The 12,521-nt window shown below is 49.3% G+C and overlaps 1 protein-coding gene across 1 annotated transcript in view; it reads right to left on the minus strand.

Moving 5' to 3' along the window:
- Positions 1 to 11,774, minus strand: part of TTC28 (tetratricopeptide repeat domain 28) — a 677,066-nt gene extending 665,292 nt beyond the window's left edge. Inside the window, 1 exon segment of the mRNA XM_020996673.2 lies at positions 11,685 to 11,774. Within this exon segment, the coding sequence (XP_020852332.1) occupies positions 11,685 to 11,756 (72 nt within the window). The 5' untranslated portion in view covers positions 11,757 to 11,774.
- Between the last annotated feature and the right edge of the window lie 747 nt (positions 11,775 to 12,521).

Here is a 12,521-nt window from a genome sequence, read left to right on the forward strand (position 1 = left end):
ACATGTATAACTGATATCATAGTTTGCCTTCTCAATGGGTAGGGGAGGGGCTAGAGAGGAGAGAATTTGGATCCCCTTCTCTACCAAAATGCAAAAAAAAAAAGTGTTTAAATAAATAAATTGAAAGGGGGTAAAGAGGTAGACGGAGAACCAAGAGAACTTAGGGAGAGTATCAAACAGAAGAGGGTGATTGACAGGCTGCAGAGGGGTCAAGAAGGATAAGAACTGGGGGGGAAAAGGTCATTAGATTTGGCAATTTTGAAAATCTTTTAATAACTTGGGAAAGAGCAGTTTCCATTGAATGATGAAGTCAGAAGCATAGACTACAGAGTTAGGAGAGTGAGAGGAAATGAAGTGGAAAGCCCACCTGTAGATGGCCTTCAAGGAGTTTGGCCGGGAAATGAAGGACCAATACAGGACAATAAATAGCTAGTGGGGAAGAACAAATCAGGTGAGGGTTTTCTAAGGATGGGTGAGAAGCAGTCACATTTGTAAGCAGCAGAGGAGTCCAACTCTGAAGATTAGTGACAGGTAATAGGGTCTGAATGAGTGGTGGCTATGCGTGGAGCAAAGAAGCCACAGGAAAGGGGTGCAGAGATGGAAAAAGGGAGGAGGTGGTAGGTGAATGGCCATGGGGAGGGTGAATAAGGGTGCAAGTAGAGGATGATAATTATCAGAGCATTTACACAGACCTCTAAGGTTTACAAAGAGCTTCACAAATATTATCTCATCTGATCCACACAATAACCCTGGAAGGGAGGTGCTATTATTAATCCCATTTTACAAATGAGGAAACTGAGGCAAACAGAGGTTTAAGTGACTTGCCCAGGGTCACACATCTCGTAATTTGAACTCGGGTCTTCCTGACTCCCGGCCCAGTGTTCTATCCACTACACCACCCAGCTTCTAGGTTATTCCAAAGTTGTAAATCCAGGGGACCAGAAAGATGGTGGCACACTTGACAGTAATAAGGAAGGTGGAGTAGGAGTGGGTTTGGCGGTCTGTTTTATACATGCTGAGTTTAAAACATCTGTGGGCCATCCAATTTGAGATCTCCAATAAACAACTGGTGATACACACTTAGGAGAGAGGCCAGCGTTGTGTTGTTGTTATTGTTGCTGCTTGTCGTTGGCTCTTGAAGAGGACCATGACATCAGGGGGGTGATGCTATGACATGCAAGTGAATTGGATTTAAGTGAGGGGGAGCTGTGCAGAGTCACCAGCCTCACTCTCTCCTCCAGAGCCAGCTGGGGACAGATCAGGATGACTGGAGATGCCCCAACTGGGGCAGTACACACAGAGTCGGGAGTCACCCGCCTAGAGATGGCCAGGGAACAAATGGGAACTAATGAGGTCACCGAGACACAGCCTAGAGGGAAAAGAGAAGAGGCCCCAGCCCAGAGCCTCAGAGGACGCCCACAGTGAGATGTGCATGGATGATGACCCAGCTGCAGACAGAGAAGGAGCCGCCCATCAGGTCCGGGGAGAGCTGCACAGAGCACAGTGGCAAACCCCCAGCGAGGAGAGGGCAAGTCGCCGGTCGGCGGAGGCAGATTCTCACGAAGGCTGGGGCTTTGAACGGGACATGATCGCTGCCACGTATATGCGGAGTTTTCACTGAGCAGAAGAGCCAGCACCATCCTGCTTAGGCCCCAGGGGAAGCTTTCATCGAGATGTCATCAGCAGCAGTGCCTGAGGGGCTGGGGGGCTCCCCCACACTGGGGGTTTTAAACCCAAGGCTGGCCGACCACTTCTCTGTCCCGCTGTAGAGAGGACTCTTCCGGGGGGGAAAGGCAGCATCCATGGCCTGTGGTCTGTAAGCCCCCTCCAGCTCTAAAAGCTCTGATCCTGAGAGGATATGATTGATTTGCATCCTACACTACCTTCAAATGGTTTGCAAAAAGATGAGGTTCACTCTCCTTCCTAAGAAAAAAGCAAGGACCTTAAATGTGAGGAACCCAAAGCTGAGTTAGCCCCCAGATGGCCGCCGGCACAAATTCAGGAGCAGTTTGTTCAAGCTTGCCATAGATCCCACTCACCAGGCAAAGGATGGCACAGTCAGGGCTTCTGGGGTATTTCTGTGATTAAAATCTGCCAATGTTCAGCACCTGGCACACGGTAGGCAGCTAACAACTGCTCCCTGAATTGGAGTATTTTAAGTTCAATCATTTTGATCTTTTCCAGTCCCTTTATCTCTGTTTCCCACAAGCAAGAGCATTAGTTTTCTGCAGTTTAGGGATCTCCATCTTATTCCGGTCTCTCCTTTCCCCAAAACTTCTCTTTTGTATCCCAACTCAATGAAGACACTAGAAACTTCCCACTGGTGTATTTCAGAAGATGCTATGCATAAATGCTGGTACAGCTTCTGCATGGAAGATGACTCACATTAAAGAAATGTTTTTAGCTATTTGCCACCTACCCAAACGGTCATGGCCACTGGTATTGGAAGAAACATCCGTGTCACAATGCTCTCTAATGTGGGTGAAAGGTGGAAAATTTGAATGAAAACAAAAATGGAAATCTGGATTCATAATTTACAGACTTAGATAGACTCATCTTCCCGAGTTCAAATCTGGCCTCAGATACTTGCTAGCTGTGTGACCCTGGGCAAAGTCACTTTATTCTATTTGCCTCCATTTCTTCATCTGTAAAATGAGCTGGAGAAGGAGAGGCGAACCACTCAGTATCTTTGTCAAGAAAACCCCAAATGGGGTCACGAAGAATCAGAAATGACTGAAAACGACTGAACGACACCAAATAGGGCTTTTTCAGGACACTCCATTACTGGTGACCACCAGAGCCATCCCTGCAGCATGGTGTCCCCCGGTGACTGTGTGCAGTGGGACCAGCAGTGTCTCAGTGAGGGGCAGGGGTCAGAGGCACTGGGCTATCATTTCGGTAGAAGAGCTCAGGCTCTGAAAGGACAGAACTGTTGTCTTAGTAACAGTAGCACCTAGCACAGCATGTGACTCATCAAGATTTTAATCAATGCTTATTGAACCGAACTGAAGGAATGCTCAGATTTAACCCTAATATAAGACACCAGGGGGAAAATGCTTTTGAGATCTCTATATAGCTATGATCCTGCATCTAAATATAAAGACAAAAGAATGCTAAATCTTACATAATCTATACCAAATCATTTCTACTGAGTTTATTGCTTTAATACTACCAAAATGCATATGATTCTTCATTAAAATTGAAGGTCAGCACCACCTAAAGAGGCGGCCGTGTAGGTGTGACTACCTGTTATTTCTGTGACTGCTAGTAATTGAAAAGTAGGTGCCTACACCGAAAAATATGCAATTCACCAACAAGAATCTTTAAAATACAGGCCTTCAGATCTCTGAAGAATGTTTAGTGTTAAAGCTCTAGTACAATGCCATCTGTGTGTATCACTGCTCTTTATACAAAGGGTTATTACAGAGAGATGTAAAAGCCAACATGGTACCAAACGACTGTGAGTTTAGGAACTCATAGGATTTGGAGCTACAAAAGATCCTCCAGATCCTTTCACAGACGAAGAAACTGAGGCTCAGAGAGGTAAATGACTTCTCCAGGGTCACAAAGCAGGCAGAAGTAGCAGAGCCTGAATTCAAACCCAAATCCAAAGCTCTTCCCACTACCCAGGCATAGTTGGGCTCCTTTGTGCAGCTTCTTCCACCCTGCGCTCTCCTAGCAGCAGCAACAGCAGCAGCAGGCCTTTCTGCTCCGCTCCCCTGTCCATTTCACTTACTGCCTCTTTCTTCCACCCCTCACCTCCTACATTCACTATCATTGTCCCCTGAACCCACCACCTAGTTTCCTCAAAACATCTCTGATCTACTAGGCCAAGAGAAGGAAAGAGAACATTCTCCCTCTCTCGTTGGTAAGGAGATGCTGCTCTCTTTTTGTGGGTGAAAATGGGCCTCAAGAGAGACGTCTGGCAGATCATCACTGATAAGTGTCATTAAAGCTCTCAGCGGAGGCCCTCGCCTCTTACTCTACTGAGGAAACTGAGGCCAGTAGGCACCAGCTCCCTCTCTCCCGTTCTTTTCACCTCAGTCTTGGGTATTACCTCTCCCTCTCCTCTCCCCCAGTCTCTGACCAAGAGCTGACCCTTCTGCTTGCTGCGGCCACCCCCACCCAATACGTGCACTAAGAGGAACACAGGATCAGAGATTCAGTGTTGGAAGAGATCTGCCATCGAGTCCAACCCCTTCACTTTACAGATGAGGACACTGAGGCGCAAGGGTAAGTGCTTCCAGGTTCATGAAGCTAGTAAATGCCAGTGTCCAAGGAAGGACTCACCCTCAGGTCATGCTGACTCCAGTCTGAGCTCTCTATCCACCCCAATGCCTACCTGTCTTCTAGACAGCCACCCTTCTCAGTTCTCCAGCCTCTCCCCATCTACCAGCACCTTGCCCACTCCCTTCAGACACACCCAAGACTCCCTCACTCTTCAAAAACCTGCACCGGATCCTACTATCTCCTCCAGGTGTCATCTCATATCTCTTCTACATTTCTGAGGCAAATGCCTTGAAGAAGCTACCTCCACCGCCACTCCTCAGCTCTTTACCCTCCGGGTTCTGACGTCATCATTCCACTGAAAGTTCCCTATCCAAAGTCACCAATGGTCTCAGCTACCTGATGGTCTTTCCTCAGTCCTCATCCTTCCAGGCTGCACTGGACACTGCTGACTCCCCTCCTCCTCTCTGATTTTTGTGATCACAATTCTCTCCTGATTCTACCCTGACCTGTCTGACCATTCCTTCTGTCTCTTTTGCTGGCTTATCATCCATATTACATCCCTTAACTGCAGGTGTCCCTCAAGGTTCTGTCTTGGACGCTCTTCTCTGTGGGTAACCTCATCAGGTCCCATGAATTCAACTACCATTTCTATGTGTGTTATAGATATAGACCTATAATATATAAATACATATGTGTACATATACACATATATGCACATATACATACATATAAACATGTTACATATGGGAGTGTGCACATATATTTTATATCTAGTGTTAATCTTTTAAGCTCCAGTCCCACATCAACAGCTGCCTATTAGACATTTCAAACTAGATGTCTTAGAGATAGATCAACTTCAACATAACTAAAACTGAACTTACTATCTTTCCCTCAAAATCCTGCCCTTCTTCTAAAATTCCCAATTTCGGTCAAAGGCACCACCATCCTTCCAATTTCCCAGCTTCATATCTCATTCACCCTCAACCCACACATCTAATCTGTTAGTAGATCTACCTTCACAACATCTCTTGCAGCTGACCACCCTTCTCCCTCGCACAGCTGGCCCTCCCTCTTCACCTCTCCCTTGGAGAACTCGACCAGCCTCCCAAGTGATCTCTCTCCCCTCTCCAATCCATCCTACACGCTGCTGCCAAAGTCATTTTCCCTAGGCACAGATCTGACCAGACCACTTCTCCACTCAGCCAACTTGAGGGGCTTCCTATCATCTCCAGGATAAAAGAACCTCCTCTGTTTTGTTGTTAAAGGCCTACACAACCTGGCCCCCTCTAGCTCTCCTGCCTCATCAGACATTACTCCCCTCCTGCAGTTACCCTCCAGCCAAAGTGGCCACCTCTCCATTGCTCTCAGGACACTCCATCTTCAGTCTCTGTTCCTTTGCAATGATCATCACCCATGCCAGGAATGATCTCCCTTCTTACATCCACCCCTGAGTCCCTCTCTCTCTTCCCTTATGGTGCAGCTCAACCCTCAGCTTCTGAATGAAACCTTTCCTGAATCCCACCCTCCTCCCATTGCTAGTGCCCTCCTTCACAAACGACCTCGTTTTTAACTGCTTGGTACAATTTAGAGGCAGGCAGGTAGTGAAGAGGGTAGAGGGTTGTGCCTGGAGGCCAGAAGCCCTGAATTCAAATCTAGCCTCAGACACTCACGAGCTGTGCAACCCTGAGCAAGTAAGTCATTTAGCCTATCAGCCTCAGTTTCCTCATCTGTAAAATGGGGATAATAATAATAGCACCTACTCTCCAGGGTGGCTGTGAGGATCAAATGGTGTGTTTGTAAAGGGTTTGTAAAGTGCTACAAAAATGTTAGTTATTTTTTACCCCCTTTATATTCTTACTGCATATATGTTATGCATTCTTGTCATCTTCTCCACATTAGAATGGAAGCTCCTGGCAAGCAGGGATGGCACAGTGGCTGGCACACAACAGGTGCTTAATGTTGATTGAATTAGATCCCCAGTTTCTGGCACAGTGCCTGGCACAAAGTAGGTGCTTAATAAATGTGGATTGGATTGGATTCTCTGGCACATGGTAGGAGCTTACTAAATACTTAGTGATTGCTAAAAAAAATTCTTTGCACTGCAAATATTTCCTTTAGCTAATTATTAATAAGCATTTAATGCACCTGCAGTGACTGTTTTTAGAGCATCCTACTAGCTACTGTATCTCTGCCTTTTTTCTTCAAGGGGAAAATCACAGCACTAATGATAATAGTTTTTTAACCAAAGAGAGATTATTGAGCTTAAGTTCATGTTACTGCCATAGGCTTTTTCCTAACCAAATTCCTAAGAAGTTAAAAGATCCTGGGGAGAGAGGGTTGAAAGAATCCCAACCAAGAGAAAATTTTTCATGAAATCCATTGAGCTGTTCTTGAGCGCACTAATGGAAGCGTGGCAAACTTAAACCAGAATATCAGTGCACTAAGAGATGATGATAACTTTGGATCAGAGCAGAATTATTTTAATAACAATTAAGGATTAGCTGAGGAGTGCTCCGGTGGACAGAGAGCTGGCCTCAGAGTCAGGAAGCGCTGTGTTCTAATCCAGCCTCTGACCTACACTGTCTGGATGACCCTGGACAGGTGACCCGGGCAGCTCTCCACAACAACACCCCACACCGGCAGGGGGAGTTTCTTCTCCCAGGAGTTGCCCATACTACTAAAATCGCTGATCCAATCCTGAACCCCTCATTAATAAACCAAACGCCAAGCAGGGGCAGATTTATGTTGTGAATCAAGATTAAGGCAAAGGCTCCAACGAGGTCCTTGTCATTTCCGTGGAGCCCTTCCTTTTTTGAGTCGTCCCGTAGAAGACACGCTGATGGTGCCACCAGCTGCAGTGCCACCTTCCAAAATCACTGCCCCTGTTAAAGAGAACCCAACAATGGAGGAACAGGAAAGAAAACCTCTCCCTCCTTCCAGGACTGGGCTATCTCATCATTCCAACACAGAGCCCAGGCAGCAGCCTGAACCTCGGGCTAAGCCCTGTGCCTCCTCACATGAAATGGACAGGTGCCATCGCCTGGCTTCCAAGGTGAGCAAAGTCCTTCAAGCAGCATGGGTTATTTGATGTGATTATTCAAAGCCAAGCATAGAATCTACCAACAGCAACCTGGTGTTGCTTCTTAAAGATCAATTCGAATGCCATCTCGTCTACCATGGTCTGGCCTTCCCAGATTTTGCCACAACCCTTCAGATTAGCTGCAGAAGCTTTTCTCTCACATAAAAGCCACAACCTTTATTTGAATTGCCAAAACGAAGGCAACAGTGCTTGAGGTAGCCAGTCATTTTGCCAAACCACTTGAGCACTGACTTTGAACCAGACACAACCAAATTCCTAAATGTGACATATAAATTACAAATGCCCAGCTCCGTATAAATTGCAAATGGTTCGAACACACATGAATTCAGATTTCCTTTGAAGAAATGTAAACATTTACCTGCTTCAAAAGTTCCTGCTGCTTAACATTTGCAAATGTTTAGTATTTTAGTTTCAAGTAATCACCAAACTAGCTGACAGAGTCAGATACTTTTCTAGAAAGCACTGACAATGAGAATCATTAACAGCAGTAAGAATTGAAAAATTAAAACTCGATAGGGAGAGAAGAATTACAAGGAAATAATCCACCTTCAAAAGAGAGGCTCTGGGAGATTAACAGAACATCGAATTCTAATGACCTCAATAAGGAGGCTCTCCCAGTATCCCACAGAAGACCTATGCTACCTCTGTGGGCCATTCTGTCCATCGCTGTCAAACTGAACCAATATCAGTGCGATTCATTTTGCTTACGGCCCTTTACTCTGGCCAAATGGCTCTCATAATCTGACTTTCTACACCCCTAGGCTTGGGCAAATTACAATATCCTCTCCAGGGTTCATTTTCCTTATCTGTAAACAGATAGTATAAAATCCCATTTATCTCTAAATCTTGTGATCCTAATTATCTTTTTTTTACATTAAATTTCATTTGTCAATTAAGAAGTATTTACTTCTTCTCCCTCTTACCCACCTCCAATTTAAGAGAAAACAAAATCCTTGCAATAATATCCATGGTCAAACAAAACAAATTCCCATATCGTTCATGTCCAAACGTGTATGCTCATTCTGCATCTTGAATGCATATCCTCTCTGTCAGAAGGTGAATCACATGCTTCATCATGAGTCCTCTGGAATCAAGAGATCGCAGGGGTCAGAGTTCGTAAGTCTTTCAAAGTTGTTTGTCTTCACAGTGTTGTCGGTAGTGTATAAATCACTCTATTTGTTTTGCTCACTTCTCTCTGCATCAGTTTATATAAGTCTTCCCGGGTTTTTCTGAATCCATCCCTTTCATAGTTTCTTATGGCAAACAGTATTCATTATATTCATATACATTCCTTTTTATTCAACTATTCCCCAGCTGATTGACACTCCCTTAGTTCCCAGTTCTTTGCTACCACAGAAAGAGCTGCTCTGACTATTTTTGTGCACGTGGGTCCTTGTCCTCTTTTTTTGATTTTTTTTCTAGGGAACAGGCTTAGTACAAAATGTCATCAAAGGCTACACACACTGTCTTGATTTTTCAGCTTGCAAATCGCAATCCACAATGGCTGAGCTGATCCATAGCCCCACCAAAAGTGCATTAACATGCCTGTTTTCCCAAAGTCCAACGTTTGTCACATTTTTTGTCACTTTTGCCAATATGATGAGGGTGAGGTGGCTGATACTTCAGTTCCTTCAGATCTTCTTATCTATCGAAAGGAGTTGGCATGTTATGCATCTGAGTGGACAAAGGTTCTCAAAGCTTTTTGCCAGGAAACCTGCTGCACATCATAAAAACTGCCCAGAGTGTAGTCCCACTGAAAAGGATTCAAACCTCAAAAGCTAATTCCCATGAAGAAACTCAGTTCTTCAAGGAACAAGAGGGACTGAAAGAGAAGGTAGAATCGCAGGATCCCAAAACTCAGCACTGCAAGGGGTCACAGAGGTCTGCTGGGATTGCCTCCCCACCCCCAGACTTCAGAACCACTCTGGAAAGCATCCAGAGCTGCCAGAACTGGGACTGGGAAGGGACCTGAGACACCATGTACTCCAGAATTCTCATCTGACACCAAAGGAAGCTAAAGAGATCCGAAGAGGGATTGTAGAAGGTAGAACTTGAAGAGATCAGCACACACACACACACACACACACACACACACACGTAGGCATGCATACATATGCACATTGCACACATGTACACACTCATAGTGGAGGGGAGAGAAGGAAAAAGACCCCAGGGCTTCAAAGCAAAGACCGAAGATCATCCAGGCCCAACTTCACGTTGTGGTGGAGGCAGTGGATGCAGGGAGCCCATAAGAAGGAATTAAAGCTGCAAGAAACCTTCAAGGTCATAGATTTAGGGTTGGAAAGAGCCCTACAGGCCATCTAGCCCAACCTCTCAATTTTACAGATAAGCAAACCGAGGCCCACAGAGGGGTGGGGATGGCACTGAACAACAGAACCGAGATGCAAACCCAGGCCCTCTGATTCCAAGTCTCTTTCCTCTCATGAAGTCTAACCTCTCCCTTAAATGTGGAGGAAATGGAGACCCAGTGAGGAAGAGACCAGAGGACTGAAAGCCATACAAGATTCAGCATCATCCGGTCCAACCCTGTCACTTCCCAGTGGGGGAATCTGGGCCCCAGAGAGGGATGGAAGGACTCAGAGGGAAAGGGGACTTCAGGGGCCCTCGTTCCAACCTGTCTGCTTCACAGAGCAGGAAACAGACAACCAGAGAGGGATCGTAAAGGTCACTAAGCCCAAGATCTGTACTTTACAGTGGAGGAAACTGAGACCTAGAGACAGACTCTGAGATTTAAAACTGCAAGAGAATTTAAGAGATTCTCAAATCCAAACCTCTGACCTTACAGAGGAAGAAACAGGAACACAGAAAGAAACTGCAGGATTTAAGGTTTCAAGACACCTTAGAGATCCAGCCCTATCACTTAATTTTATAGAAAGGAAGGGAGAGAGGAAGGAAAAAAGGAAGGAAGGGAGGAATGAAGGGAGAGAAGAAGGAAGAGAGGGAAAAAGGGAGGGAGAAGGGAGAGAGAAAGGAGGAAAGAAGGGAAGGAAGGAGAAAGAGAGGGAGGGAGGAAGAAAGGGAAGGAGGGAGGGAGGAAAAGGAGAGAGGGAAGAAGAAAAGGAAGGAGCAAAGAAGGGAAGAGGGAGAAAGGGAGTGAGGAAGGGAAGGAAAGGAAGGAAGGAATGGAGGGAGGCAGAGAGAAGGGAGGGAGGAAGGGGGAGAAAAAAGGGAGTGAGAGAGGAAGGGAAAGAGGAAGGGGGGCATGGAGATGTCACAGTACTTAAATCTGCAGGAGACCTAGGAACCCATCTGGTCTGGCCCCATCACTTCACTTTACAGAAGGGGAAAGTGGACCCTGAGACTCCCCACAGCCTCAAGCTGGAAGGCGTCACCCACTTCAGTGGAGGAAGCTGTCACTCAGAGAAAGTGAGCTCCTAGGAGTTAAGCTGGAAAAGCTGGGGGCTCTTGCAGTCCGCCCCTCTCCCTTCTTTTTGCGGCTGTTTCGTTTTTACTGGGTCTGGGACTTGAGGAGGGACTTCCTCTAGCCAAGCAGATCGTATCGGCTCCTTCTCTGCCACTTAGAATCCCGAAAAGTTTCCTGGAGCCACTGGGAGATGAAGTGCCTCGCCTCGGGTCACAAAGACGGTGTACGGCAAAGGGGTGGCCCTAGAACCCACTTCTCCCCGACTTCAAGACCAGCCCCGCTACTCCATGCTACCCTGCACCCTTTGCTTCATTTTGGAAAGAAAGACAAAGGACCTAAAACTAAAAGCCGTCACACATCACCCACACTTTACAAAGAAGGAAAGAGAACTCTGAACTTGGTTCTAGAGAAGCCGGGACCCCTATCCCGTATGCCCCATCACATTTTGCAGAGGGGGGCACATGGAGCGCACCCGGACTGGGTTCTAGAAAAGCCGAGACCCCAATCCCGTATGCCCCATCACACTTTGAAGAGGGGGCACACAAAGTGTACCCCGGAGCCCCCATCCCTGCACCCCCACACTTTGCAGAGGGGGCACACGGAGCGCACCCCAGAGCCCCCATCTCATGCAGAGGGGGCACGTACCCTGGAGCCCCCATCCCGTGCACCCCCTTACACTTTGCAGAGGGGGGCACACGCCGCGCACCCCGGAGCCCGCATCCCGGGCACCGCCGGCACTTTGCTGCAGGACCCCCGGACGCGGCGCCCGCAGGTGGCCGCCTCCCTCGGACCCGCCACGGGCCCCGGCCGCTCTCAGGACCACACCCCCCGCTGGGGCGGCCCCTACCCCTGCGGAGCCCGAGCCCGGCCGGGCCCCCCCATCGTCCTCCCCGGCCCGGCCCGGCCCGCGCCGGAGTTTCCACAAAGAAAGTGCCCGCGGCGGCAGCGGCCGCCGCTCCGCCAACTTACCGGGGGCGGCTCGGGCTCCCGCTTCTTGCGGCCCCGGCCCGGGGGGGCGGCCGGCGGCGGCGGCGGCTCCATGGTCCCCGCGCCCGCGCCCTCCGGGGCCCGCGCCTCGTGCCCGCGCCCGCCCGCCCGCCGGCCTCGAGGTAACGGTCCCGCGGCCGCCCAGCCTAGCAAGCCCCGCGCGCCATGTTCCCGCTGTTCCGCCGGCCGCCCCCTCCCCCCGCCCCCGGCCCGGCCCGGCCCGGCGCGAGCCAGGCCGCTGTTCCCGAGGGCGGCGCCCCTCCCGCCGCGGGGCCCTGCGAGCCTGGAGTCCCCGCCCCCCGCCGCCCCTCGGCCCCGCCCCCGCCCCACGACGCTCCGCCCCTCGCCCCCCGCCCCAGTTCGAGCCCCGCCTCCTCGGCTCCCGGCCCGGGCCCCCGCCCGCGGACGCAGCGAGAGAACCTCGGCTACACCCTGGAAGTGCCGGGGCGACCGCCTGCGGAACGGGACCCGGTAAGGAGCCGGGGCCGGGGCCGGGGGGAGTGGGCAGGGCTGGAAGGGAGGCGGGGCCCAGGGGGCCAGCCGCCGGGCCCCCCCATTGCACAGGGGGGGAAACTGAGGCCCTGGACCCCGCTGGACGGGGTGGGGCGGGAGGCTGCTCATCGTTCCGCTCCCATCTTGCAGCTGGAGGGGGCCTCGGAGTCCGTCTATTCCAAACCCGGCCACCCCATTTGACAGATGAGAAAACTGAGGCCCGGGATGCTAGAAACCGAGGGTGGGAGGGAGAGCTTTCCAGCCACGGGAAAAGGGGTGAGGGTCTTGTTTGTAGAGCAGCCAGGTCGTGTTATCGGATACAAGAGA

The sequence above is a fragment of the Phascolarctos cinereus genome, unplaced genomic scaffold (genome assembly GCF_003287225.1).
Source record: "Phascolarctos cinereus isolate Bilbo 61053 unplaced genomic scaffold, phaCin_HiC Scaffold_4;HRSCAF=312, whole genome shotgun sequence".
In the NCBI taxonomy this organism is placed as follows: domain Eukaryota; kingdom Metazoa; phylum Chordata; class Mammalia; order Diprotodontia; family Phascolarctidae; genus Phascolarctos; species Phascolarctos cinereus.